This window comes from Myotis yumanensis, unplaced genomic scaffold (genome assembly GCF_028538775.1).
Source record: "Myotis yumanensis isolate MYYU_CA2020_CCGP unplaced genomic scaffold, mMyoYum1.0.hap1 SCAF_8, whole genome shotgun sequence".
NCBI lineage: Eukaryota > Metazoa > Chordata > Mammalia > Chiroptera > Vespertilionidae > Myotis > Myotis yumanensis.
The window spans coordinates 35,958,294-35,985,848 of record NW_027223759.1 but is presented as its reverse complement, the minus strand read 5'-3'; the positions used below and the strand labels follow the sequence as shown (position 1 = coordinate 35,985,848).

Genomic DNA, 27,555 nt, shown 5'->3' with positions numbered 1-27,555 from the left:
TTTCTGACTGGTCCTTCTTTATGTCTTTGACATTCTCACTAAGATCCTTGGAAGTCTCTTGAAAATTCTTGAGTAACCTTATAATCATGGTTAACTATGTATCCAGTGGTTTGTCTGGCTTTCTAGTTCTTGACAGTAAGAGGGAAATTCTCAGCACAGCTAATCTTGCTTGGCAAGGAGCAGGAGGCCAGATTCTCTCTCTCACTCTTTTTAAATAATCTCCAAATTTTGGCCAACTTCTTGCTGGATCTGATTAGAATGTCAAGGTTTGTACCTTGTAATGTGGCTAATGAGCTGATATTAGGAATAGAATGTCAGTTCTGTTGTTTCTTCCTGCTTGCTTTCCTTTGCTTTATTCTTTTGTATAAAATGTGGTTTCTTATTTCGCGTAGCATAATATTCTCCAAGTCCTGCCTTGCTGTCTCAAAGGGTCAGAGAAAGACAAGTATCACATCATCTCATTCATATGTGGAATGAACAAAATAAACTAATGAACAAAATAGATCCAGAGACACAGAGCATGGAATAGACTATTGAATCTCAGGGAAGGGGTGTGTGTGTGAGTGAGTGGGTAAGATGAGATCAACCAAGGAACTTGTATGCATATATGCATAACCCATGGACACAGACAATAGTGTGGTGAAGGCCTAGGGTGGGAGGTGAGGGCAAGCTAGAAGGGGTCAATGGAGAAAAAAGGGAATATATGTAATACTTTCAACAATAAAGATTATTTTAAAATGCGGTTTCTTTGCAAAATCTTTTGAAATCACTTATGTTTTCTGACTTGCATTTAGTTAAACACGCTGATATTTAGAATAAAATCTGGACAAGGAGAACTGTGACATACACAGTGATTTAAAGCAACCAAACCGGTAAGAGTCCCCCGCCTCTCCTGCGCCCCGCCCCCCCCCCCCCCCCCCCCCCCGCCCTGCACTGCACAGCCTCACCCTCCTCTGAGGACACAGTGACCCCATGGCAGGCACAGCATCCATCTGCATCTTACTTGTGCGCAAATATAATTTCCTCCTTAACTTTTTAGACTCAAAGTAAATCGGACTAGATTGTTCTGAGTGTCTCCTGGGGAGAAGCTGTTCCTGCTGTGTGCACAGCTGTCCTGGCACAGGGGCCGAGGCCGCTGGAGGTTAGGGCGATGCCTTGAATGAAAGCCCTGGATTTAATCTGTGGGTTGTCACATCTAGTTGGTCTTTTAATTGATCTGAGTCATAACCAGCATTTAAAACAACATGAAATTGAGTGGAAACTAGCAGATCTCATCCCCAGTAATAAAGGTCAGTTTTCTTCCCGACTCCCACAGTGGTTCCCTCGCCTGGCGAGGGATCTGGGGCACAGGCAGTATGTTAAAAAGTCAGTGCTCTCCCCGCGAGTGGTCACCATCCCTGCATGTAATCAGGAGACCAGGCCAAGAGGAGAACTGATTTGCTTGGTCTCACATAGCACGTGGGTGGCACAGCCAAGACCAGTTTCCCCACAGAGGCTCAGGGACAGGCCAGTGCAGAAGACAGGAGTGGGGCTAAGCCAGACAGTGATGGAAAGAGGCCAGTGACCCCAAAAGCACTATCACCTTTGGGGGGTTACATGGCCATTACCTGCCTCACAGCGTGGTCCCTCGAAGGGCCCTGTGCACAGACAGGTGAAGTTTCCCACAAGGTCGACACATGAGGCTCCGTTCAGGCAGGGGCTGGAGCCGCATTCGTCCACGTCTGTGGGCAGTGGAGGTAGGAGCTGGGCTTCCAGCCAGCCTTTGACCACAGCTCCACATTTGGCCAGGAGTAGCCCCGCCCTTCCCGGCCCCGCCTTTCCCAGCCCCGCCCCACCCCTCTCTGTCCATTCCCTCTCTGCGTCCCCCTCCCCACCTTCCCGGAGTGCAGGCCACTCACCTGTCTCACAGGCGTTGCCCGTGTAGCCCACTGGGCACTCGCATACCGCGGAGCCGCTGACCACCTGGCACTGGCCGCCATTCACACACTCTTTGGTGTCACATGGAGATGGTGCTACAAGTGCAGAGGGTGGAAGGCCGTTGGAGTCCTGGCTGCAGTGCCCCTGGGGCCTGTCAGGTGGTGGGGGTCCTGACCAGGGCATTCGTCATCCACCGGCTGCTGAAAGCTCATCTGCTGAAAGCTGCTGTATAGAGTTGTTCAGCAGAGGGTGTGCGTGCTGGATGGGGGCTTCGCTGAGCTGACTCAGAGCCGGACTCTGGGGCACTGGCTGAGAGAGTCTTTCCAGCCAGGTGGGGGAATACTGCCTGTGATGGAGACGTGAAGGGTGTGCAGTGCCCAGGGGTGCAGAAGGGGCCTCAATGGTCCTGGGGGATTGACATGTTGCTGCAGGGACATCGTGCAAGGCACTCAGTCCCCAGTCAGAGTGGAAGTGAGCAGGTGCAGCCCACCTCTGTCCACCCTCCCACCCACCCTTCACTGGGGATTCAGTCTTCCTGACTCCCTGGTGGTCACTGACAGCAGATCCAGGGATTGGGAGACCCTGCCTTTCCCCTGTTACATTGCCTGTCTCCAGGCAACTCAATACAAGGACCAGATACATCCTGGATGAGTGAGCAGCCCTCTCTGGAGTGGTGGGGGGGCGGGGAGGGAGGAAAGCAAGGGGAGAGCCCCACCCACCCAGGTGTGGAGGTGCTTTGGTGGCTAAAGTCGTGGGCAGCATAGATGGGAGCACAGCTCTGAGCGAGCCTGTGACCACTCTAAGCCACGGTGTCTCAAGAAGGACCCCAACCCATACCCGGGCTGTGGAAGCTCTGGGGGTTGGAGAGAAACAGCTTCCATTCCTGCCAGAGCAGCTGGGGTTCAGGGGTTCCAGGCTATAGGCAGGAAGAAGGTAGGGGGTGTTGGTGCTCCTCCCCACACCCCCACATTCTCTTCAGACCGGTTCTGGGGTGAGAGGGCTCGATGGCTCCTACCACACCCAGACCCTGCCACCAGTCTGGCTCTGACACGGGCCCAGTCTGGAACTGGGTCCTGGCCGGTTCCAAGGCCTCCTCCCTGGTCTAAACACCGGGGCTCAGGGGGCCCCAGTGCTGTGGTCAGTGCTCCTGCCCTGGACCCTCAGGCCTCTCTGGTGACCCTTGCCTGGGGCCAAGCCCTCTGGCATGGCTGACCTGACGGTTCCCCCAGGCTGCCCACCACTCCTTGCCGGGCAGGACCACCCGACCACCCTGCAGCCAGCAGAACTCGGGGGCCCGGATGGTTTCCTCTTACCTGTCTCACAGGTGGGTCCCCCGAAGCCAGCTGGGCACTGGCAGCTGAAGCTGTTGACGCCGTGTGTGCAGGTCCCGCCATTCTGACATGGGTGGGAAGCACACTCATCCACATCTGAAAAACAGGTGGGCTGGGGCCTCAGTGGAGGAACCAGGTTGGGAGGCTCTGCCAGGCCTGGGAGGAGGGGGGAGGCGACAGCAAACCTGGCCTTTTGGGGCCTCACCCTGGGGCAGTGGCTCAGAGGGGCAGCTGTCACACCTGTCAGGAAGCCACTGTGTTTGGCACCCCCAGTGGTGCCCCCACCACAGGGACAGAGACCCTTGACCTTGGGCACTTGGGGCCACTGGCTGCACTTCCAGGGTTCCTTCAGAGCCCGTGCCTCCCAGTGGGTGGGGCCATCAGTGAACTCACCCAGTTGGCACCTCCTCCCTGTGAATCCAGAGAGGCAGGAGCAGGTGTAGGAGGGGTTGCCGGTGACGCAGTCGTCAATGCACTTCCCACCGTTGAGGCACGGGCGCAGGGCCAGGCACACGGAGGCTGCAGACACAGGAGGAGCAGAGCAGTCATCCCTCCATTCTCCCAGACCTAAAGGTTCCATCTCCAAGGAATGGCTGTGTCGCCCTCTGGCGGCAAAGCGTCCAGGGTTTTTCTTCCCAGGTCTGCGCAAGGGTGCCCAGTGCCCCTGACGTCTGTCCTCTGCCTGTGTCTCCCCTGGATGTTGTTTCCTAAGCTGTGACCCTGGCTTCCGGTGAAGGGCAGGCTTTAGCACCCCTGACACCCACAGCACCTTCATATTCCATTAATCTATCAGCTTCCAAACTTGTCCGAGGGACTAAGAAGACAGGGACCTGAGGACTCCCACCCAGCAACATGGGGAGACACGAGTGCTCCTCATGGACAAGGGGATCCCTGTGTGGAAACCACAGGTGGTGTGGGGAGCCCCTCAGACCCTCTGGCAGTTGCAGTCTGGTCCCAGCTCTGCCTCAGACAGTTACATAATTCGGGCATGCCCTGTGCCCTCCGTTCCCTGTGTGCAACACCAGGTCTGTGCTCAGAGATGTTGAAACTGGTGCTTCCTGGCCAGGGTGGGTGGGTGCCTCCTGGAGTCGCTCAGGGCCACCCAACACTGCCCCCGCCTAGTCTTCTAGGAAAGGCAGCATGTAGAGCCCTCTGGAGAATCAAGGCTGCTGACATTTGCAGTTAATCAGCACAGATTGGCAGGTTACGGCTGCGTCCTGCCGTAACTTGAGTTACTGAGGGCCCCAGAGACCTGGCATGGTGTCAGGGGTAGGAGGGGGGCACTCCGGGAAGTACCCTGTGGCCCAGAACGCCATCAAGGCTGTGGGACTGCACCTTTCCATCACTTAGCTACACGGTGGTATGCAGCAGCTGACTGCACGAGCCCCGTCTCTGGACCAGCCTTGCTCAGGAGCTAGAGCTCCCGGTGTAGACGCACTGCCTCTCAGGTGTGAACCGACCCTCCCTTCCTGGTGAAGCTGAAGTGTGTAATCCCAGCACTGACCCACACTGGCTCCGTCTCCTGGGCTTGCAGTGTGGGTGGGGACACCAGGGGGCTGGTCCTCCCCGCAGCACTGCTCCCAGGGCCTCTGCAGTAGTTTGGAGGGCCCAGTGTGCCTGCTCCATCTGCTCCCCCACAGAGGCCTGGGACAGAGAGGGAGGCACCTCTACATGGAAAAGGGGTCCACAAAGGACTGTGGGCCCTCTTCTGAGGACCCCTCTCCTCAGGGTCACAGCCTGCAGCCTCCGCAGAGGAGCATGGACCTGCCCACACCTGCACCCATACCTGTTCATCCACCTGTCCCCACTTGTACTGACACCCACTCACACCAGTCCACACCTGCACCCATACCCTACTCTTCAACCACAGCCCAAGCCCCTGAGCCACCGCTGACCAGAGCCCCCCTGGGGCTGCAGGAGAGCTTGGCTCTTAGGTGCCCTGCTTGCTACCGTGGGGGGGAGAGAGAAATCATTGGCACCTGGTGTCATGAGCCCCTCACCCCCTAAGCTCAGTCTCTCAGCTGGGGGCTATCGGGTGCTCCAGTGAGTGGGCAGACTCAGTTCCCAGGTCTCTCTCAGGGGGATACCATCCTCAGTTGTCTGTGAGTCTTTCTGCCCCAAGCATTGTCATGGGTTGGGGCTCGGTGCCTGTCCCTCATGCACTCACACCCTACCTGGCCCTGGCCCTGGGTGGGCTCTCACCTATTTTATGTTAAGGGGAGCAGCCCTTCCCAGTGGCCTGGGTCTCCATGGGTTAGAGGTGAGTTGGGGATGGTGGGAGGTCCCAGAATCGGCCTCAGAATGGCCAGGGCTTGGCAGGGCTTATGATCAGCCCCTTTAGGTGGAGTGGCTGAGCCAACCACTGACACCCTCCCTCTATGTATAAGTCGTACAGTTTCAGGAGGGTCTGTGACTCGCCCAGTGCCACACACCCTTCTGCAGCCAGTCCGACTGTCCCCACTGGTCACGTGCTCTCCTCTGGGGTGGACCCTTTCTCCTCTGCAGAGTGTTCTGAGCCGGAAGGCCCTCTGGGTGTCAGGGACCCTTAGGTGTCTCCCTCCCGGCGGGTAGATGGATGTCTGGGTTGTCAAAAAAGCTGCAAGTCCCAGCAGAAAAGGTGAAATGGGGTGAACAGAACACCTGTTTCCCAGGTGGTCAGGGGACACAGGTGGCCGCGGACGCCCATCTCGACCCAGGAAGGAGGCTGGGCTCCTCCCCTTTGCACCGCAAACCTTGGGCTCCAGCGGGATCCCCGGCCCCGCAGCTGAGGCGCGAAGGCACCCCCCCCCCCCCCCCGCCCCCCGCAGGAGGAGACGGAGGTTCTGGGGCCAGCGGGGCGGGACAGTAGCCGCGATGGGCTGAGCCACGCGCAGCCCAGGGTCCGGGGCAGAGCTGGCGCCCAAGTCCCCGCCCCGCCCCGCCCCCTCCGGCCCCTCCCCCGCCCTTCCCTAGGCCACGCCCCTCCCCGGCGCCCGAGCTGCTCGCTCGGTGCTCTTACTTGCATGGGCGCAGCCCCCCACGCGCACCTGGGCATCATCGATTCTGAAAGCCCAGCGCCCGGGCACGCCCACGTTGGTGCTGGTCTCCACCTCCACCATATCCGCAGTGCGCGAGCCTGGGATGCTGAAGTAGCGCCGCCCATCTCCCGCGTTGAAGCCAGCCTGGGTGGGTGTGAGAGAGTGGGGGCAGGTGCGGGCTGGGTCCGCAGGTCTCCCTAAAGCTCCCACCTCCCCCAGATGGGGCCCTGCCCCATCCACCATTCCTGCACACACTGTCAAGGTCAAAGAGCTTGTGTGGGAGACAGCCGGAGAGCTCTAAGGTGTAGGGGTATCCCCCACCCCCCACGCTGTCCTTGCCAATGTCAGCAGCCTCCCAGCCAGGCCCTGAGCCAAAGACTTGGTTGGGCCTGGCACCCCCACGCCCCCCACCCCCACCCCCATGACTCACTGCTGGGTCTGGGTCTCCCCTAGGGGCCAGCGGCAAGTGCAACCTCAGGGGAAGTAGATGGGGGTGCACAGCCAGAAGGGGACCGGCAGGCCCTGGGCACTGGCCCTTGACCATGCCCTCCACACCTGGGACTTCCTGCTGGCCGGGGTCCTTGGGGCCACAGCCCTGCCAGACCTGGGGGCAGTCAGTGCAGAGATCCCAGGATCTTCTTTCCCTGCTGCAGTGGCCAGGCAGTGTGGTCAGGACAAAGGCCTTTGGCCAAGGATGTTTCTGTGGTTCTGGGCGGTGAGAGGGCTTGGATCACCCTGCACCAGCCTCTGCACAGTAGTGCATGTGGACGTGGGGGTGGGGGTGGGGTGCAGGAGGGGAGAGGTCTGCCTGTTTCATCAGCTCATGACAGTGCCAGCAATGGGGAGCAGGGGCCCCTACCTGGGCCGCGATGCCCCCAAGGCCAGTGGCGTCACCCCCGCTGCTGGCATGTGTGCCTGTGGTCCACGTGATGGACTCATAGTTGAAGATGGTGAAAGAGAACTTGCCGTCCGTAATGAGCACAGTCTGGAACGTGTTGACCTGCCAAGGAGGGAGGCCTGAACAGGGTCCTGCCCGCCTCGTCTCCGTTTGCAGGCCCTGCCCCTCCACTATTCCTGCACACACTGTCATTGTCTCCCCAACTAGACGTTTGGTCAGCCATAGGTCAGAACCTTGATGGCCTCATCCTCCATCCTCCACTGTGTCTCAGTGCCTGAGGCCCTGGCACAGGCCAACCTGCCACCCTCCCCAAGAATCTGCACGGGGTTGTGGGTGCCCACCAACGCCAGGAGCAGACACTGTCCCCTGTGGGGGCTGGGGGCACAGAGAGTTCCTGCTCACTTGGTCAAATCCACAAAACTGCCTTGAGGGAATAGGACAAAAATATAAAAAGAAAAGGGAAAGATGAACAGAGGAATCAAGGAAAAATGTTTTTAATAATCAGGTTTTATGATTTTCATGGAATTCTATTTCAAAATGTTAGTGGGTAGGGTACATATGAGTTGCTATTTCAGATCAGGCAAAGGATCATGGGATGAATAGGAAACTCCGAAAAACAATGAAATTAGAATTTTACATCACTCATGAAAATAAAGCCTAAATCAAGTAAGGCTGTAAATGACACCGTTGCAGCACTGGAAGAAATAGTGGGCACCGTGGAGAGCCTCTCAGGGAGGCTTAAGCATGACTTATGTTAATGCAAAAGCAACCAAAAAAGAGATTTATACATTTGGCTACAAAAACTTCTGAATATCACAAGGTGCCATAAACGCAAACTAAGTGGCAAACAGCAAAGTGAAAAATGTTTTTATAATATATGCAGCAGGCAAGACTATTCATATTCTTAATATAAGAACGTCTACAGATCAATGAGAAAAAGACCAAAAAGATAACACAGGCTATGCTCAGATACATGACAAGTAGAATACAACTAGCAGGTAACACAGGAGCAATCCAGCATCGCTAGGAATCAAAGATGTGGAAGTTTGAAAAGGCAAGGAAGGAAAGCGGGAGGGCTCCTGGCTGGAGTGCAGGGAACCGGGCACATCCCATGTGGCATGTGAGAATGCATGGGCACATTTTTGAGGGGAACATGAAATTCTGCAGGCAGTAATCTCCCTTTTAGAGGCTCATGCCAGGATAAACCTCAGTGGACTTGAGGCTGCGCATGCCCACCTCAGGGTACCCTGCACTCCAGGCCTTGGGCCAGCGACTCTGGGCCAGTGTGTGGACATGGCAGTGACCAGAGACCATACGGTGTATAGGCACACTTTGTTTCATTGTGTTTCATTGATGGTGCTTTTAGAAATTGTGTTTTTAGAAATTGAAGACGTGTGATGACCCTGCATTGAGCACGTCTATTGGTGCCATTTTCCAATAGCATTTGCTTACTTTGTGTCTCTGTGTCACATTTTGGTAATTGTCACAATATTTCAGACTTTTCATCATTATGATATCTGTTATGGTGATCTGTGATCAGTGATCGATGTTACTATTGTAATTGTTTTGGGGCACCATGAACCACCCCATTAAGACAGTGAACTTAATTGATAAATGTGTGTGTTCTGACTGCTTCTCTCATCGTTCCCCTGTCTACGTCCCTCTCTTCAGGCCTCCCTGTTCTCTGAAACACAACAATAGTGAAATTGGGCCAATAAATAATCCCACAATGGCCTCTAGGTGTTCAAGTGAAAGGACCAGTCACATGTCTCTCACTTTAAATCAAAAGCTAGAAATGATTAAGCTTAATGAGGAAGGCATGTCAAAAGCTGAGACTGGCTTAAAACCAGACCTTTTGCACCAAACAGCTAAGTTGTGATGCAAAGGAAACATTCTTGAAGGAACTTAAAAGGGCTATTCCAGCGAATACACAGTGATAAGCTAAACAGTCTTATTGTTTATGTGCAAAAGGTTTTAGCGGTCTGGATAGAAGATCAAACCAGCCACAACATTCCTTTAAGCCAGCGGTTCTCAACCTGTGGGTCGCGACCCTTTCACAGGGGTTGCCTAAGACCATCGGAAAACACATATATAATTACATATTGTTTTTGTGATTAATCACTATGCTTTAATTATGTTCAATTTGTAACAATGAAATTGGGGGTCACCACAACATGAGGAACTGTATTAAAGGGTCGCGGCATTAGGAAGGTTGAGAACCACTGTCTTAAGCCAAAGCCTATCCCAGATCAAGGCCCTAACTCTTTTCAATTCTATGAAGACTTGGGGGAATTGAGGGGACTGCAGAAGGAAAGTCTGAAGCTGTCTGGGGTTGATTCATGAGGTTAAAGGGAAGAAGCCATCTCTATAACATCAAAGTACAAGGTGAAGCAGCAAGAGCTGATGTAGAAGATGTGGCAAGTTATTCAGAAGATCTAACTGAGATAATGAAAGAAGGTGGCTACACTGAACAACAGATTTTATTTTATTTTATTTTATTTTTATTTATTTATTTTTTAAATATATTTTATTGATTTTTTACAGAGAGGAAGGGAGAGAGATAGAAAGTCAGAAACATCGATGAGAGAGAGAAACATCGATCAGCTGCCTCCTGCACACCCCCTACTGGGGATGTGCCCGCAACCAAGGTACATGCCCTTGACCGGAATCGAACCTGGGACCTTTCAGTCCGCAGGCCGACGCTCTATCCACTGAGCCAAACCGGTTAGGGCAGAACAACAGATTTTAATACAGATGAGACAGGCTCATATTGGAAGACACCACCTAAGACTTTCATAGCTGGAGAGAAGTCAATGCCTGGCTTCAACGCTTTAAGGACAGGCTGACTCTCTTGTTAGGGGCTAATGCAGCTGGTCACCCAAGAACTCTGATGGAGATGGACAATGAGATTAATGTTGTTTTCATGCCTGCTAACACAACACCCATTCTATAGCCCATGGATCAAGAAGTCATTTCGACTTTCAAGTCTTATTATTTTGTAAGGCTATAACTCACATAGATGTGATTCTTCTGATAGACCTGTGCAAGGTAAATTGGAAACTTTCTGGAAAGGATTCACCATTCTAGAAGCTATTAAGGACATTCGTGGAAATAGATCAACATAGCAACTTAACAGGAGTTTGGAAGAAGGTGGTTCCAGCCCTCAGGGGGGTTCAAGACGTCAGTGAGGAGTAACTGCAGATGTGGTGGAAATAGCAAAATATCTAGAATTAACGGTAGAGTCTGAAGGTGTGACTGAATTACTGCAACCTCATGATCAAATTTGAAAGGATGAAGAGTTGATTTTTACAGATGAGCAAAGACAGTAGTTTTTGCCAAGATGTTGTGAAGACTGCTGAGGTGACAACAAGGAATTTAAAATATCACATAAACTTAGCTGATAGGGGTTGAGAGGACTGACTCCAGTTTTGAAAGAAGCCTGTGGGTAAAATGCTGATAGCACTACAGAGAAATAGTCTGTGAAAGGAAGAGTCAATCAGTGCAGCAAATGTCATTGTCATATGTTAAGAAACTTCCCTGGCCACCCAAAACCATCTGCAACCACCACCCCGATTAGTCAGCAGCCATAACATCGAGGCAGGACCCTCCACCAGCACCAAGATTACCCCTCACTGAGGGCTCAGATGATGGTTAGCCTTTTTTAGCGATATAGTATTTTTAATTAAGGTATGTACTTTTTTTAAGTGTCCAATAATGCTATTGTACACTTAACGGACTACAGTATAGTGTCAACATAACCTTTGCAATGGGACACAAAATAAGTCATGTGACTCATTCTATTGTGATATTTGCTTTATGGCGGTGGTCTGTGTGTCTTCTTAGGTTAACGTTAACAACGGGAAGGTGTGAACGTAAGTGCTAGAGTTCTGAGGACAGGGAGGAGGTGATGGCCATGAAGGCGGAGTGGCAGCACGGTCGGTCCGGGCAGCGTGTGTGCAGGTGAGGCCCGGATTTGAGGAGCGTTAGCAGCTGCACTGTCACCGCCTGTGGATCACCCGCTTCCAGAGCTGCGGCTGCAGCGAGGGCTCCCAAGTCTCCCTGTCACAGGCCACCTCCCAGCCCGAACTCAGGATCTCGACTCCCTGTCTTCTGAGGATGTGATGTGGATATTCCTTTTCTAACCCACATCTCCGGGTTTGGAAATGGGAACGTTAAGGTTCTCTGTCAACTCCGGAGGCGTTCTGGGTGCCTCTTCCTCCGCAGAGGTGAAAGAGTAATTTTTAAAATGAGGTAAGAGAGCATATAAAATGAGTACAATGCCCACAGTACTGCTGAGTGAAAAACAAACAACAACCACTCACAAACAGCATGTTCTTGGCGGCTCTATTTATTTTTTAGGCTGTGGGTCAGTGGACACTAGGAAATGTTGACGGGGAGTTGTCTTTTGGTGGAGGAATTATAGTTGGGTTTTCTTTACCTTTTGTTACAAAGTTGTTTTGTTACAAATTGGTGGAAAGAAAAACAAACAAACAGAACTTACAAAATACCAGTGAGCTCTGTATGAACAGAAGTCCACAGTGCGCGGATTTGCGGTAATGTTCACAGAAAGGCCCACACAGTGTGTCTCCCTCTCGTAGGCACCTGCTAACGTCCTTCTTCCTCTCTCTCACTTGTTCATTTTGGCTGCTGGGGCGCTCAGAGTGTGGGCATCTCGTCACTTGGCACATCCCTCCCTGGACCCACTTGCCCACCTTCTCAGTTCCCTTGAGCCACCTCCAGGGACCCTGGGCTCCATCTCTAGATGCCCACTGGGCATGGCCATCTTGGCACATCTGGGACCGAGTCCCTCACTTGCACCCCTAGAGCCTGAGTGCAGGCCCCCCCGTTCACCCCTCTCCCCAGTGTGTGCGACAGGAACCAGGCCCTGCTGTGATTGCTGTAGCTCCCCTTGCTGCCCAGTGTCCTGTCATATCCCCCCTGTGGCTGCTCTGAGCCATCCTGGTCCTCTACCACCCCCGCCCCCCACATGGCTCAGACCCACTCTCCGACTGGCATGGCCATGCTGGCCACTTCAGGGCAACTGGCACCTTTATCACATGGTTGTTTGTGACACCCAGAGAGAGCCGTGTCCTGTCTGCTCTGTCCAGGGCCTGTCCCCGAGAGGTGCCCCTACAGAAATGTGGGTTAAATGCGTGAACAAACAGCTCAGAGAACCTCTCTGCTCCCAGTGCCTCCTCGTGCATGGTGTGACCCCCAGGAGGGACAGCACTGTCCTCATTGAGGGGGGGGGGGCCCACTCAGGGGGACCCGCCCACCAGCACTACCATGCTGGGCAGAGTGCTCAGTTACTCCTGAGCTCACACTTTGTTGTTTGGCACAGTCGAGGATGAAGTATAAGACGCGATAACTTCCTGACTGACCCTTTGAGGATAGAAGCATTCCCAATGGAAAACCCGGGAACACATCATCCTCCTCCGCTCCCCGGCGTGTGAGCTACTCTCCCGGGCCTTGTCAGGCTCGGACCTTCGTGAGTGACTCCCGTGCCTGAACCCAGCTTTTCCTCTCAGGCATGGGCCGGCAACTAAAGCTGACCCCCTCGGCAAGGTGGGTGCCCTGGAGGGAGGCCTGGGCCCAGCTGTACGTCCTCCCTTCCCCAGGACAGAAACTCACGGGGGAGGAGGAGCTGCCGCCAAAGAAGGTCACGCGGTACCAGGTGGCGATGAAAACCCAGGTGGCAGAGAAGTCTGGGAGCTCGGGGAAGTAGCGCCTGACGTCCTCCGTGGCTCTGCGCAGCATGGCGGGGTCGGCGGCCTCCCGGTAGTACACATCCCCTGCACGCCGGTTGTCCACATCCGCCCAGAAGGCCGCCACCACACAGCGGTCCTTGGCGATGGGAAAGGCCACCGGGGTGAACTGAGAAACCTCCTTCAGGAAGGAGATGATCCCATTGTTGTTCACCTGTCAGGGCAGAAAGCCAGAGAGGGACTGATGGGGGCTGTGGGTGGGCACAGCCTCCCAGCCTCCCGCACCAGGCACCCTGCGAGGGTGAGCCGGGCTTGGGAAGAGCATCCCGGGATCGCCTGGCAGTTCCTGGTCCCAGACGGGGGACCCCTCAGCCTGATCCGTTGCCTCCTGGACCGGTTGTGTCCCAGATGCCCTGCAGGGTACCCAGCCCTGGGCTGCCGCTCTGGGGTCAGGGAGCCCCAGTGTGGGCCCTGGTCTTTGATATGTGGGGCACTCAGGTCTGCTCAGCAGCCTGAGCTTCTGGATCCCATTCCAGCCAGGGGCCTTCGGAGGGTAGGACAGGGTCCCAGCCTCTGGTCTGGAAGGATCAGGTGAGGGCAGGAGTGCCCATAGAGCAGAGGCGGGGTGCGCAGGGGCCAGCATTGCCAGGGGAGGCTGCAAGGGCCTCAATGACCAGGTGGCTTCTGTGCTCAGGACTCCGGGAAGTGGGAGCCCTAGAAGCTCCTGAGCAGAGGAAGGGGAGCAGCATCTTTGCAGCTGGACAACCCTGACCCTGCCACTCGCTGGCTATGCAACCACAAGGTGCAGCCTGCCCGCTCTGTGCTCTGGATGTTTACCTCTGAGGCGGGGCTAACGCTGCTGCTGGCCTCGCAGGGTGCTGGGCAGGGTCGAATGAGTTAGCGATCACAGAGCTGGGCTCGAGGCTGTCCTGACTCACTCCTGGGAAGATTGTGGTCAGAACTGTGCTTTTAGAAAACACCTTTAGGACTCCCCCTGAGGTGAGGGAGGCTCTGTTACCCAGACCAGCAAAAAAGGCCGATAAACATACTTCTCAAAGGCACCGATGAGCCAACAAGCGAGTGAGGTTCTTTTTTTTTTAAAATTTTTATTTTTTACTATTTTATTATTTTTAATTTGTACTTGCGAGTGAGGTTCTTGATTCCACGTGGAGGACAAGGAGCCTGGAGGGGCCCTCACACTCAGAGCCCTTTCCCTGAGAGACTATGTCAGCAGACATAGAAGCCACAGCTACAAAGCAGACCTGCGATTTGAGTGGCCTCATGGAGGGAGAGGGATAGATGTCAGAGCTCAGAGCTGGCTCGAGGCAAGGACCTAGGGAATCCCCCCTCCCCCGCCCCGCCACATACACACACACACACACACACACACACACACACACACACACACACAGCTGCCCACACAGTTCAGGCGAATCTGAAGGAAGAGTCTTGTGCATGTGACTTGGATTAAGGTGTTTCCTGCCAGGCGGAAGCAGAGAAACACCCTTTCTGGAGGAAGATGGTCTCACCTGAGGCTCAAGTCACTCCCATGAATGATGCTTCAAATGCAAAACCCAGGACACAGTTGGAGATAACGGGCGCACAAGGAAGCAGGATGCCACCAACAGGAGTAAGTGGAAACATGAGAAACACCAGACACTAGAGTTATCTGACAATAAAATAACTAAATTTACTATGTTCAGACAGGCAGAGAGGCCCATGGGCCAGAACAGAGAGTCCGGAAATAACCCCTTGTTCGTGTGGTCAAATGGCTTTCAACAAACGGTGCTGGGAAAACAGGAGGTTCATAGGCAAAACAATGAAGGGGGACCCTTACCTAACACCACAGCCAAAAATTAGTTCCAATGGATCAAAGACCGAAAGGTAAGGGCTCAAAATTTAACACTCAGAAGAAAACACAGGATAAAGGCTTCACAACGTTGGACTTGGCAGTGATTTCCTGCAGGTGACACCAAGGCAAACAAAACAACAAAACAAACTGCAGTCCATCGAAATGAAAAACCTTTTGTGCATCAAAAGGCACGATTAGCAACCCACTAGATGGGAGAAAACATCTGCAAATCATATATCTCATAAGGGATATATAGAAAACTCATGCAACAATAAAGCCCAAAACAACCTGATTAAAAAATGGGCAAAAGACCTGAAATAGACATTTCTCCAAAGAAGACACATGAACGGCCAATCAGACATGCTGGGTCATCAGGAGAACGCGTGTCAAAGCCGCAGAGCGGTCCCTCCTCACACCCATCAGGGTGGCTTCCATCAAAGAAACAGGAAATACCAAGTGTGAGGGGCTCACAGAGAAGGGAACACGGCGCAGCCGTTGGGGTAAGAGGTCACCACAGAGCCCCAGCCCAGGCCCTTTTGCAGAAACTCCGAGATTCCCAGAGGAGCAGGTGGGTCACAGCTGGAGCTGAAGCAGGACCCAGCCACACCCTGTTTAAAATTGGGACGCTGATGGGGCCGGTGAGAGCTCATCGAAGCTGAGTGTGACCCGTGGGGGCCTTGTGACTCACTGGCCTCTCATTTGGGGTGAGCTGACTGGAATTTGACACTAACAAGGGAAGGGCCCAGGGTGGGAGGCCTAATGGAAATGGCTCAGTGGCAAGAGTCACCTTCGCCAAAACCGGTTTGGCTCAGTGGATAGAGCGTCGGCCTGCGGACTGAAAGGTCCCAGGTTCGATTCCGGTCAAGGGCATGTACCTTGGTTGCGGGCACATCCCCAGTAGGAGATGTGCAGGAGGCAGCTGATTGATGTTTCTCTCTCATCGATGTTTCTAACTCTCTATCTCTCTCCCTTCCTCTCTGTAAAAAATAAATAAAATATAAAAAAAAAGAAGAGTCACCTTGGTTTTTGTGAAACAGTGGAGCTACCCCTGGGAAGCCTTTTCTCCCACTCCAGCGGCCAGTGAAGCCTCTGTTTTCCTGGGCCCTCCCATCACAGCGGGTCCCCTCGGTGGCAGCAGCCTCCCAGTGCAGCCCCAACACGGGGAGCTCTTGGGAAGGCCAGTCAGTGCTGTGGGCAGAATTGGAAGCGGTCACCCTGGCCATGTAGGGGGCTCTTTCAGACCAGACAAACCAGATTTTTACTGACCTTGGGTTGTTGCAAATGGCCTCAGCAGGCCAGCAGCCTGTTCTCTGAGGGCCAATGACCCTCTCTGGCCTGTGGACCACATACAGTCTCTATTGTGCATTCCTCTCCCTTCTTTTTGTTTTTGTTTTTACAGCCCTTTAAAAATATAAACAACATTCCTAGCTCACAGGCCATACCGTGGCTGTCCTATGAGGACCCCTGGTTTTGCAAATCCAGGCTTACTGGCACAGCCACGCCCACTCGCTACCTGTGGGGCTCAGAGCAGAGTAGCCAGTCAGAACCCGGATGGCTACAGGCCGAAGATGTCCACTGCCTGGCCCTCTCCTCTGCTGCAAAAGCCTGGCGGACCCGTCTGCTGGCGGGCCTGCCACGGGAAGGGCACAGCATGCCTCACCAAAGACGCCCACTTGGAGGCCACTGATGGAGGAACAGACTGCAGCTGCTGGTGAAACAGTCTGGGTCCCTCTGATGGGGCTGACGCGGACTGAGCAGCTGGAGGTGCATCCTAGGTTGCCCCGGCCTCTGGGACTCCTCATGCCAGAAATGGCAGCTGGGCAGGAGGGAAGGACTGTGTGCTATTGAGGCAAAGCCACCAACACACACTGGGCTTGTCTCCCACAGACACTGGCCTGCTATTCCCAGGCGGGTCCTGGGACTGGGCTGCTGCCACAGGCGCCACAGGCCACCTGCTGGGGTGGGACCTGCCGCACTGCCCCTCCTGCCTCCCCCGCTCCTGGACCCGCTCCCACAGACGGACCAGGTTTCCTTCCTGCCTTTGAAGTGCAAGTCCAACTCTCAGGTGTGTGTAGTGTGTGCAGGGGCCGCTCCAGGCTGCCCACTAGCACTTGGCCTCATTCCTCTCCTGTGTGCCTCCCCACGGGGTGTGGGCCCAGAGCCCGGGGGTCCAGGAAGGAGGCAGAACAAGCCGGCCCTGTTCCCCTGCCAGAGCAGGGCAGGGCCAGGACCACAGCGGAGCAGGCAGCGGGGCCAGGCACTGGGCAAGCAGGCTGCTGGCAGGCCTGTCACCTGGACAGGATCCTCTTTGGATGTCCTCTTTCCAGATGGGAACTCTGAGCATCCTGTGTGGGTGGGGAGTGGGCAAGGGCTGGGTGAGGTGGGCCCAGGGAAGCGAGCTGCCTGGCAAAAGCTACTTCCTGCAAAATATCAATTTTTTTATTATTATTTTTCTACTTTCAATAGTACTTAGTAAAACACACCGCACAGAGATGGAAACAAGGAGAAAGGGTGAGGCCAGACCCCCTGCCGGACGCATCCTGTGAACGGGTGCATACCCCAGATGAGAGGTGTGCTTAATCCCACCCTTCACCTACACAGGGGGCCCACCAGCATGCTCTTCTCAGAGACTCGCTGTGGCCTGGCTGTTGCTGGGATCCAGGGCCCGGGTGCTGCCCCACACCAGGGGCCATGTGGGCCTGAAGTCAGCCTAGCCCAGCCCAGTGGGACGCTTGCAGAGATGCAAGGAGACCCAGGAGCAGAAAGGGGAAATGTGTGGTGCTGTGTATAGGGCCTTCTGCTCTGCCCCCACGCAGCCTCCCCAGCCCTCCCTGCGGGCCCCCAGGCCCAGGCCCAGGCCCTGGGGTTAGTGCTGGTATTGCTGTCCTTTCCAGCAGGGGCCACCTCTCTGGTGTCCAAGCACCTGCTGCTGAGAAAAACAAGGTGCCACTGGGTGTCACAGCCCAGGATGGGACAGCACAGGAGCTGAGTGCAGGGTAAGCAGCTGGCAACTGCCCCCTCTTTGCCCAGGCAGGTGTAGGAGGCCTGTCTGTGGTCAAGGAGGGGTGTTCCTGTCCCCTCTGAAGAGACTGAGAATCTTGGGAAGGGAGTAGCTTGTCATCTGGGAGAAGCCGAGGCCACATGCTACAGGAAGCCCAATGACTGTGAACTCCAGGTGGCCCTTGGGGCATGAAAGAGGCCTATGCTTCACCTGGGGGGTGGGGACATATGTGGTCAGGAGGGGACTGGCCTGTGGGGACTCAGGCCTTTCCTGCAGGACACGGCTGGCCCTGGCTGGCTCAGGAAGAAGCACAGAGAGACTGTGCTGGTGGCATTTCCGACTTGGATAGAAGCAGGAAAGAGCGGAAATATCCTGGAGAGTCTCTTGGAGAGACTTCCAGCCAAAAGCGTGTGAGTGGGACTGGCTGGTCCCCTGTGCGGGAGAGCATGAGGGCTCTCTGGTGCCACCTCGCTGGGCGGAGGGGCTGCTCTGAGAGGGCACCCTGGAGGGGAGCCAGGGACCCCGCGTGTGCGGCCACAGACCCCAGCTCTGCAAACATCAGAGCCAAGAGGGCGGGCCTTGGTTCCTGCTTTGACTTCTCTGCCAAAAATAAAACAATAAAGCCCCTGAGGCCTTTTATAAGCTTGTTTTGAAAAATGTAGGCATGTCTTTTATTTCCTGGCAGCTCTCTGGGTAATCAGGGTTCCTCCCACAAGCACAGTTGGGGCCAGAGTTCTGCTTGAAGGGCAGTGAGTGGGCAGGGCTCCTGGGGGCCACGGGCAAGGTCAGTCTGAGCCCTGGAGCCCAGAGCCTGGTGTACACCAGCCCGGGAGAAGGAAGGCAGGCTCGTGGCTGGCACCCATGTCCTGGGGGAACAGCACTTGGGGCTGTAGGAAGATTGGGAGGGGAGGGCACTACCACCAGGGGCAGCCAGGGCCAACTTCCTGGGGGAGGGGTATCTGAGGGGGGGCCAGTGCCCAGTTGGCTGCAGGGTTGGGGTGGGGGTGAGCGTGGGGGGTGAAGGAGGAATTCCCAAGGGTGGGAAAGAGAAGCTGGTGTTGGGGGACCAGCCCTTCCTTCCCTTCCAGGCCAAGCCCTGCTGGGCTGTGGGCCCTGGGCTGCACTTCCTGCTGTCTGCTGTCCAGGGCCTCCCTGCGGCCACACCCTGGTCTGCAGGGCCTCATGGCACTGCCTTCTCTGAGTCCAGACCTTTGAACCCCTCCAACACCTGTCCCTTCCATATCCTCCTGCTGTCCCCCCTCTCTTCCCTTTCCCATGTACACCTGGCCAGCTCGTGCCTCCCCCTCCCTGGCAAAGCCACCTTTTTGCCTCACCTCTGGTACACCTCAGCCAGGTGCCCCTCTAGGGCCAGAGCCCAACTCCACAGAGGCCCCTGGACATGCTCGCCTGTGGGCAGCAGTCCCTCATCACCTGGGCCCCTATACCCTCCGTCTACACCCATCTCCAGCCTGAGCCCAGACACAAACTCCCACTGTGGGCCTGATACGCCCCTGCTTCCCACACACACCTAGGCCTCTCACTTCTTGGGACAGTGGCTGCTCCCTGGGACTCAGCCCCATTCCAGGCCCCATCCCCAGCAAGCACCCAAGGTGGCCTATGCCTGATGCCCCCTCAGTCTAGTGCAGGTGGTAGAATGTGTTCAAGTGCCAAGGGTGGTGTCTGGCCCTGGACAAGCCCTGAACCGACTGGAGGACAGTGGGCCCTGGCTGCCTGCTGTGTGCAGGGTTTGGGGTCGGGGCCCATGCCTGGACACTGTCCTGTTCTCCCTCCTCCCACCCTGGCCTCCCTGCAGAGCTCAGTGTGGGAAGCAGTGCTTTAGGTGGCGGTTAACAAATCACTTGCCCCACTGAGGTGGGACCCCTGTGGGGAGGTGGGGGGGAGGGTGAAACCAGTGGGGCGGCCCCACCCAGTCGCCTGCTCACAGACCCATGGGAGAAACATCTCCGGGGGCCAACTCTTCCAGCTTCCTCTGTTCTTGGGCCTGCTCGCTGCCCCCACCCCTATCATCAGTCTGACTACAAGGATGGCCTGGAAGCCAGGGGCCACAAGGAGCACCTGTGGCCGGGGCCCTTGGGGGGCAGCTCGTCCCAGCCAGCCCTGCACTAGTACATGGGAGGCAGTGGAGACTTGAGCTTGCAGGGTTAGGGTTGCCCGGGGCACCATGAGCAGGATGGCAGGCCGGTGGGTGCCCTCAGGAGGAGCAGCGCTTCTCAGGTGGGGCCCTGGACAGGCACCAGGAACCTGATTAAAGGCTGATTCTGGGGCCCTTGCATGCTGGGGAGGGTCCAGGGCTCTGCATTTCTCTCCTGCTCCCAGGTGACCCGGCAGAGTCCCACACTAGGATCTGCTCTGGCCAGGTGCCTAGTCCTGGACCATGCAGGAGCTGAGTGAGTGGTGGCCTCCTGGTTGACCCAGGCCAGATGAGGTGACTCCTTCACCCAGGAGAGAAGGATGCAGACGAGGATGCCCTCTGGGTGACAGGCAGCAGGGAGATGCTGTGAGAAGCACATTCCCTCTGACCCACTAGGAAAGGAAAGCAGAGAGCGGGAGACTTGCATAAGGACACACAGGGGGTCGTGCTTCGGCGACATTAGTTCATGATGGGAGATCCTGAAACCACCCACAGTCAACAACTCATTGGTTAAAACGACATGGTGCAGCGACTGGATGAAATATCATACTGTCACCAAAAAGCATGCTCTTACACACTCAAGGCATGGGAAAATGCTCACATATGTGCAACATAAACTTGTATGAAAGGGTGAGTTTGTTTTGTAGAACTCTAAAGGTGCTTGAAACAAACCAGGGAGTTTGGATGCAGGATCACGGTTCTGTCATCCCATGTCAGAAGATGGGTGACTCGCACTGATTGAGGCCGCCAGGAGCCAGCACTCTCCTGGAAGCGGGGACAGCGCAGGGAACAAAGCAGGAAACAGTGACTTTAGCTCTCAGAGTGACACGCTGCTGCCACCACATCTTGCCCCCTAGGCTCAGCCTGGCCTCAGGCAGGACTTCAGGATGCTACATGGATGAATGCATTAGAGAAGAAGTCCATTGGGAGTGAACACACCAGGTTTCCATGCGAGTTGTCTGGGAAGACAGTTGGGCAAGCTGGTCACTTCTAGCTAAGAAGTTCTGGCTTCACAGAGTCCCCAAGAGATAAGGAGTGGGGACACCCGAGTCATTCCCAGCTGCCAGGCTTGCTGCCCAGTGAGGTGCACAGGGTCAGACCATCCAGCCTAAAGCCAGGGGCAGGTAAGGGCAGGAAATAGAGGCAGGGGAGAGGCCCATTGGCTTTCTTGGCTGCCCTGTAAACAGGCTCAAGGGGCAGGGCCAGCAGCTGGAGGCCAGTGAGTGGGGACGGTGGCCTGACCCAGGGACTTGACTGCAGGTGCTGGGAAGTGGACGTGTTTCCAAGGCAGAGCTGCCAGGCCCAGCTGCTGACAATGTGGGGACAAGGAAGGGAGGGAGGCCCTGAGGAGGCTCCGGGGGCTGCCTGCACGCTCTGGGCAGTGGGCCGGAGGAAGCAGGGCTTCGGGCTGGGCCCTGCTAGTTTGGGCTGGAGTGGTTAGGAGGCACTTGGACATGAGAGTCTGGGGCCCTGGATCTGCCTTCTTAGCCTGAGTCTCCTCATCTGTACAGAGGATGACCGTCCTGCCTGTCCTCTTACAGGCTGCCAGGGAGGAGGTCTGGGCAGGGGGGCCAGCGCCAGCTCGACCCCGACTCCAGCTCTATTCCACCCCTGCATCTCCTTTCTTCTGCTGCCCCTCCCCAGGCACAGCAGGAAGGGAGCACCCATGAGGCCACCCACAGCAGGAAGAGGGGCAGCTCCTGGGACAGCCTGGAGCCGGCTGGGCTCTTACGGGTTTGCTCAGTGGGTTCAGAAGAAGCAGGACTCTACCACCAGGCCTTCCTGCATCTCACCAGGCTGTCCCTGGGGGTCAGGGCAGGTTTTGTAGATGGCTTGGAACTGGTGGCCAGAACAGCTGTGACAGTGATGGTTGGACATGTGTCACGGGCATACTCAGATGGGGCACTCAATTGCAGAGAGAGGAAATTGAGGCTTTGGGAGGAAATGACTAGCCATGGCGGCCCTGATCTGGGGAAGGCAGGATGGGGACAGTATGTTCAGGGTGGGCATGCAGCCTCCCTCAGTCAAATTCGTTGTTAGTACCACACCTTCCCTCTGGGCACACTGTCCACCTCAGCTCCCACTCAGCTCTGCATGCTGGGACTGGCTCCGAGGTGTTCCAAAAGACAAGGAGGGTCAGAGGGGTCAGAGCAGCATGGGTGAGAGGCCAGCAGGGGTTGGAGGAGGCCCTGGGGTGACAGGTGGAAGGGACCCTAAGGGGCATACCTTGTCTACCACTCCAACAGCTCAGTCTTGGAGACACGATTGTCAGACCCTGCACCCCCTTCCTGGCCTCTGCAACCTTATAACATACTTGTGGGCCCTTCACAGGGTGGGGCACCCTCACAGGAGTTGCCCACCTGGCAAACCCTTCACCCAATGAGGGAACAGAAGCCGAGTGGTGACATGCTACCTGAAGCCACTAGTTGCAGTCAAATAAACCGGGATCTTCCTTTGCATCTCCATAACCCCACCCGGGGGGCGGGGCTGCACCTGGGACTTCTGCAGAATTGCTGCCTCTCACTTTCCATGCCACCCCGAGTGGATGCTCCACCTTGGCCAGGCCCGTAGGCCATGGCACAGCTGCCATCTATACTCACAAACCATGTCCCTCAGCAGGCTGCTGCAGCTCCAACCTGCTAGCAGCGCTGGCTGGTGTAGGACCTTAGCAATAGGATGACTCTCCATGATTTTCAGAGCCTCACGACTTAGCACACGCAGCTGCTATGACGTGAGAAGAAGCCTAATGCTGGGTGCCTTCTGGAAAGTGGGCCCCCAAGTATCACAGGACTGAATCCTTACTAGGGTGTAGCCTGTGTCCTGATTCCATGGAGTGTCCACACCATGGAGACTCAGAAAGCTGATCTCCAAGCAGCGTCACTGCTAACTTCACACCTTGTGACAAGTGGGCCCTGGCAGAGGGCTGACGCACCCATCCATCCCTCCAGCCACTCAACAAGCCTGCTCTTTGCCAAACAATAGGCTGGGGACTAAGGGGACAGAGGCTGGGGGTGGGGGGGTGGGGAGGGAGAACTGGCCTATAGAGGGTTCTCACTCGGCTGGTCACAGGGGTCTGGGCTCAGGGCTGGCCCAGGTGTGCTCTGCTGGACAAGGGTTGGATCCAGGGACATGCAGGAAAGTGTCTTCTGGACCTGAGTGGGTGTGGGGGCTACCTGGTCGAACCCACTTGCTTCAGAACAAATACCATCCCTTCCCTCCTTTGGCTGTGATTCTAAGGCCTCCCTGCCCGCCGTTCCGTTCCCTCCCTGACACAGAGCCCGCCGTTATTTCAGGCAAGGTGCTCTGGGCATTGCCCCTCAAGAACTCCATTCTTTCCTACAGAGTGAAGAGAAGGTGAAGGGCCTCACCATGTCCACATGGGCAAGTGTTTTTCAAATAACATCTCTGTTTGAGGAAGAAGCTCTTATGAAGATCTATGTTTTGCTAGCAGCCAGAATGTTGGTTTCTGATGAAACCATTTGTTTTGCTAGAGGATCTGTCCACTTCAGCGCCCTCTCCCCTGTTGTTTTGGCAAGGGTCGATGTTTTTAGAGGGGCTGGTCAGAGGGTGGACTGTTTTCATAATATTTTCACCTGTGACTGTGGGTGGGAAAGTTGAGCCTGGCCAGTTCCTAAGGGCCATGTTGATGCAGTGTTGTGTAAGATGGTGCCAACATGAGTTTTCCCAGTTCTAAGATGTATGGGGCTCCTCGGTTCCCGGAGACCCTGAGCACAGTTCTGCCCTGCTCACTCCACATTCTGAAGTCAGTCCTGGCTCCAGGTCCAAATCCTGGTCCAGAGGGACTTCCAGCGGGTGCTTCTACAGAGCAATGGCTGCCTCCTGCCCCCAACGCGAGGAGGCCTTTCTGCACGGGCTTGGGAAAGGCAGCTGCCCAGCGGTGGGGTGGCCAAGTGGTGGAGGGAGCCAATGATGTTGGTGAGGGGGTGGCAGAGGCCACATGAACAGTGGCGGGTAAGAAGGACAGCAGTGCCAAAGCTGTGGATGGTGATGGAGACGGTGTTGGAGACGGTGGGGATGAGGGAGCAGGTGACAATGCTGATGGGGGAGATGGCAGTGCAGGGGTTGGTGCTGATACTGGGCTGATGGGGGCATGGGAGGTGGTGGTGGTGATGGTGGTGGGAATGGCAGAGGTTGTGTTCCGGGCACTGGTGTTGGAGGTGACAGTGCATCGGGCTGCCCAGCCGCTTTCTAGCCCAGATTCAGGGCGGTGCGCTGTGGCCCACCCACAGAAAGTGCACGATGCAGTGAGGAGGGGCACAGCATTTCTTTCCCGCAGGGGCCAGGGTCCCGCCCTGGGAGCGGTGGAGACAGAACTGGCCCATGCCTGCTGTCTCTGAGAGTCAGGACCGGGCCAGGACTCCCCCCACCAAGCTGGGACCAGGCACCGGCAGACCCTCAGTGCACGCTGCCCACGCTCCAGGCCGGTCAGGCGGGGGCAGGGGCGGGGCAGGCGCCCGTCGCCAAGGTGGTGGGGCTGCAGCTCGCACCCCCCACCGGCCCGATTCTCCTGCGGGCCGCTGTCCGGCCTTGGCCGCGGAGGGAGGAAGCGCTGTCCTCATTCCACCTCTGGCCGCCGTGGTGCCAAGCTGCTGGCGGCGGCGGCGGGAGTCGGGGCGGCAGGCAGCGGCCGGGGCACAGCGCCCTCCCCGGCGCCCCGCGGGCTCGGGTACTCACGTAGAGTCCGGAGTGCTCGGCGCCGAAGAACGGGAAGGGCACGGAGAGCGGCCGCAGCCCGGAGCCGCCGTCGTCCTGCTTGGGGGTGACAGCGTCGCCGTGCTCCGCGCCGAACGGGTAGAAGTCGGCCAGGGCCACCGCGCCGCGCACCCCGCGCGCCCCGAGCCCCCAGGCCACGGCCAAGAGCAGCGCCCAGGCGGCACCGCACGGCATCGCCAGCGGTCGGCGGCGGGGACCGAGCGGGACAAAGCAGCGCAGAGCTGGGACGGATACGGACAGAGCGGGGACGGAGCGGAGCGGGGGCGCAGCGGGGACAGAACGGGGACAGAGAGGGACAGAGCGGGGCTTCGCGGTCCCCGCCGCCTGGAGCGAGGCCGCTGTCGGGAGTGGCCCGCAGGGCCGAGCGGGCGTTCGGGCAGCGCGGCCGCGCCGTCGACAGCTCTGCGCCCGACACCCGCGAGCTCTGCCGGGCTGCTGTCCGGTGGCCGCTCCGCGAAGGAAGGCGCGGGGCGGGACCGCGTTCGGGGCCGGCCCCGCCCCTGGGGCGGCGATTTAAATATCGAGCCGGGCCGCACACCGGCCTGGGCGGGGCCATGCAAATAGGGCGACTCTTAAAGCGCCAGGACGGCAGAAAGCGCGGGGGCGCGCACCGAGCACCTGACCCAGGGTTTGGGGCACCTAGTGGCCCTGCGCCGCTTGGAGGCCCAGCCCACGGCCCCCGCGGCCCCCACGGTCCCGTATCCCCGCGGGCCGGGTGTTGGGGAAGTGAGGGCTTCGCGGGCGCACGCCCTGCGACGGGGACGGTCCTCCTCCGTGAGGCCTCAGTGTTGTGCACGGAGCAGTTTTGGGACAGACCTTAACTTGGGGGGCAGGCTTTCCGCGTGCTTTTTCAGGCTGCTGCCCGACCAGGGAACCCGGTCACCCCGCTGCCAGAGTGTCATCAGTGGGGCGGGCCACGCTGGCTGAGCAGTGCCTGGATGGATGAACCCTTCTAGAGCAGCCAGAGGCCAGCCCTACATTGCCCCCCAAACCTCCCTAGCCTTGAGCCTGGGGGCACTGGATTCCTGTGCAGGGCGAGGCTTCCTATCTGGTTTAATGTGGGAATGACCCCTGGCCTGGGGAACCTTAGGGTATTAAAGTGTTTCTGCCCCAGAGGTTTCCTGCCGGGTGCAGGCAGCAAGAGAATTTTGGTGACTCCTACGTAAAGCAGCCTAAAGCAGTCGTTTGCGGGGGAAGGCTGGTCAGTGGGGTCCTCTGGCAAGTGGTTTGGTGTCCCTGGGCCCCTGGGTGGGAGTAAGACCTCAAGAGCCCAACATTCAGATTCTCTGTCCCCAGCTGTGATCACCCCAGCCCTTCTTCTGCCTCTGGGACTGCTGACCTGGGACATCACTGTGCATTTGCCCCTCAGGGGGCATCTGTTCACCTCTGGGTCCCCAGGCCCAGGGCAAGACCCGACTCTTGGGGCCTCAGTTCCTCCCCCATACCCTCTGCTCTCAGAGTCCTGATGTTGGTGACTCCAGCCAAGCCCCGGGCCTCTGAAGACAGGTGCACCCCCAAAGATAAGCAGAGAGAACAGTTACCAGGTCCTGAGAGGTTTCACACTTGTCTTTGTTTTTCTATATTTTCCAAAACGTCTTCAATGAGCATGTTGTTTTGCAGTCAAAACAAGGAACATTTGATGTGATTTTTAGGAACTAGTGGGAGGGTCCCTCTGTGTGTGGATAATTCCGAGGCCACTGGTTTACACAGATCCCGTTAGGATGCAATCAGGGCCACTCAAAAATTTCAGGAGGCCAGCCCTACACGGGCAGCACCCCGAGAGTGAGGGCCCGTAAATGCCCTAGTCCCACGAAGTGCAGCTGTGGAAGGGCTGGAGACCCTAGGACATCAGGACAGGGGCTCCCAACCCCACCGCCCCAGGGAATCTCCTGGGCAGCTTTGTGAGATGCTCAGGCCCAGGCCCACCCAGAGAGCCTGCTTACTCCACGGCCTTCACCCTGGGCTGATCTGCAGCCTGGCCTGGGGGTTAACACAGGGCCTCACCCCCACTGGGCATTACATTAAACAACAAAAACAACAACACAAAACACAACTCCACTGGCAAAAGGAGAAAAAATGTTGTTGTTTTTTTCAGGTGCTAAAAATATTATCAGGAAATAGTTTTCAGCAATGTGCCGTTGTAGGTTCTCCTCTGGACTCAAGGGCGCCTTTGTCTCTGCCACAGAAAGTCCACATTTATCAAAACCAAAATGGTTTTATCAAGCAGGCTCATGTTCTGCGGCAGGAAACCTGAGCCTCCCCATAGGCCTGTGACATTTTAATTTAGGGCCTGCGTGTGTGTGCAGTTTAGATGGGGGAGCCTGGGGCCGACCTCTGGATGCCCCAGGACTTGGGACTCTGTGCAGGGTAAGGTGGTGAGTGTCCACACCTGGCCCAGGGGGCTGTTCCCTGCAGGGCTGGGGGAGGGGCTCTGGGTGAGGCTGCTAGTTTGCAGGGGCTGGCTGGCTTGTCCCCTCCAACCCCTTTCTCTCTTTCCTTCCAAGAGGCAGCTGGCAGGGCATAGATCTCCCCAGAGCAGTTGGTTCTACCATGCAGGTGAAACCAGAGACTCTGTCCCAGGTAACCCGCCACCTGCTCTGGGAATGAGGTTGGGAGATCACAGCGCCCAGAGGGGCAGGTAGGATCTGGCTCCTGTCACTACACTGTAAGGCTAGATGGGTGCCACTGGTGTGCCCAGACAGAGGTGGGAGGGCCTGGCTCAGCGTGCCCAGCTGTTCACATAGCCAGTGTGTTGAGTCCACTAACCCGGGCCCACTGGCTCTTTCTATGTGCAGTGAGGGACAGAGCCTTCACGGAGCCCCCCACACCTGAACATCATGATGAGGCTTCTGCTAGTGATCATAAGGAAACGCTCAGAATGGGTCCACATTCACTGCTGGGATGTTTGTTGCTGCTTTAGCTGAGAGAGAGAGAGAAAAAAAAAGAGA

The 27,555-nt window shown here is 56.5% G+C and overlaps 1 protein-coding gene across 6 annotated transcripts in view; it reads right to left on the bottom strand.

The window, feature by feature from the left end:
* Positions 1 to 25,001, bottom strand: part of SNED1 (sushi, nidogen and EGF like domains 1) — a 58,430-nt gene extending 33,429 nt beyond the window's left edge. For 5 of the 6 annotated variants that reach the window (XM_070422589.1, XM_070422584.1, XM_070422585.1 and 2 more), the window contains exons 1-8: positions 24,569 to 25,001; positions 12,795 to 13,082; positions 7,125 to 7,265; positions 6,247 to 6,409; positions 3,642 to 3,767; positions 3,231 to 3,344; positions 1,899 to 2,012; positions 1,608 to 1,721 (exon numbers count right to left, since the gene is read on the bottom strand). In XM_070422589.1, coding sequence (XP_070278690.1) covers positions 1,608 to 1,721; positions 1,899 to 2,012; positions 3,231 to 3,344; positions 3,642 to 3,767; positions 6,247 to 6,409; positions 7,125 to 7,265; positions 12,795 to 13,082; positions 24,569 to 24,781 — 1,273 coding nt within the window. In that variant the 5' untranslated portion in view covers positions 24,782 to 25,001. The remainder of the gene's footprint in view (positions 1 to 1,607; positions 1,722 to 1,898; positions 2,013 to 3,230; positions 3,345 to 3,641; positions 3,768 to 6,246; positions 6,410 to 7,124; positions 7,266 to 12,794; positions 13,083 to 24,568) is intronic. The other variant, XM_070422590.1, reaches the window with a different exon arrangement.
* Between the last annotated feature and the right edge of the window lie 2,554 nt (positions 25,002 to 27,555).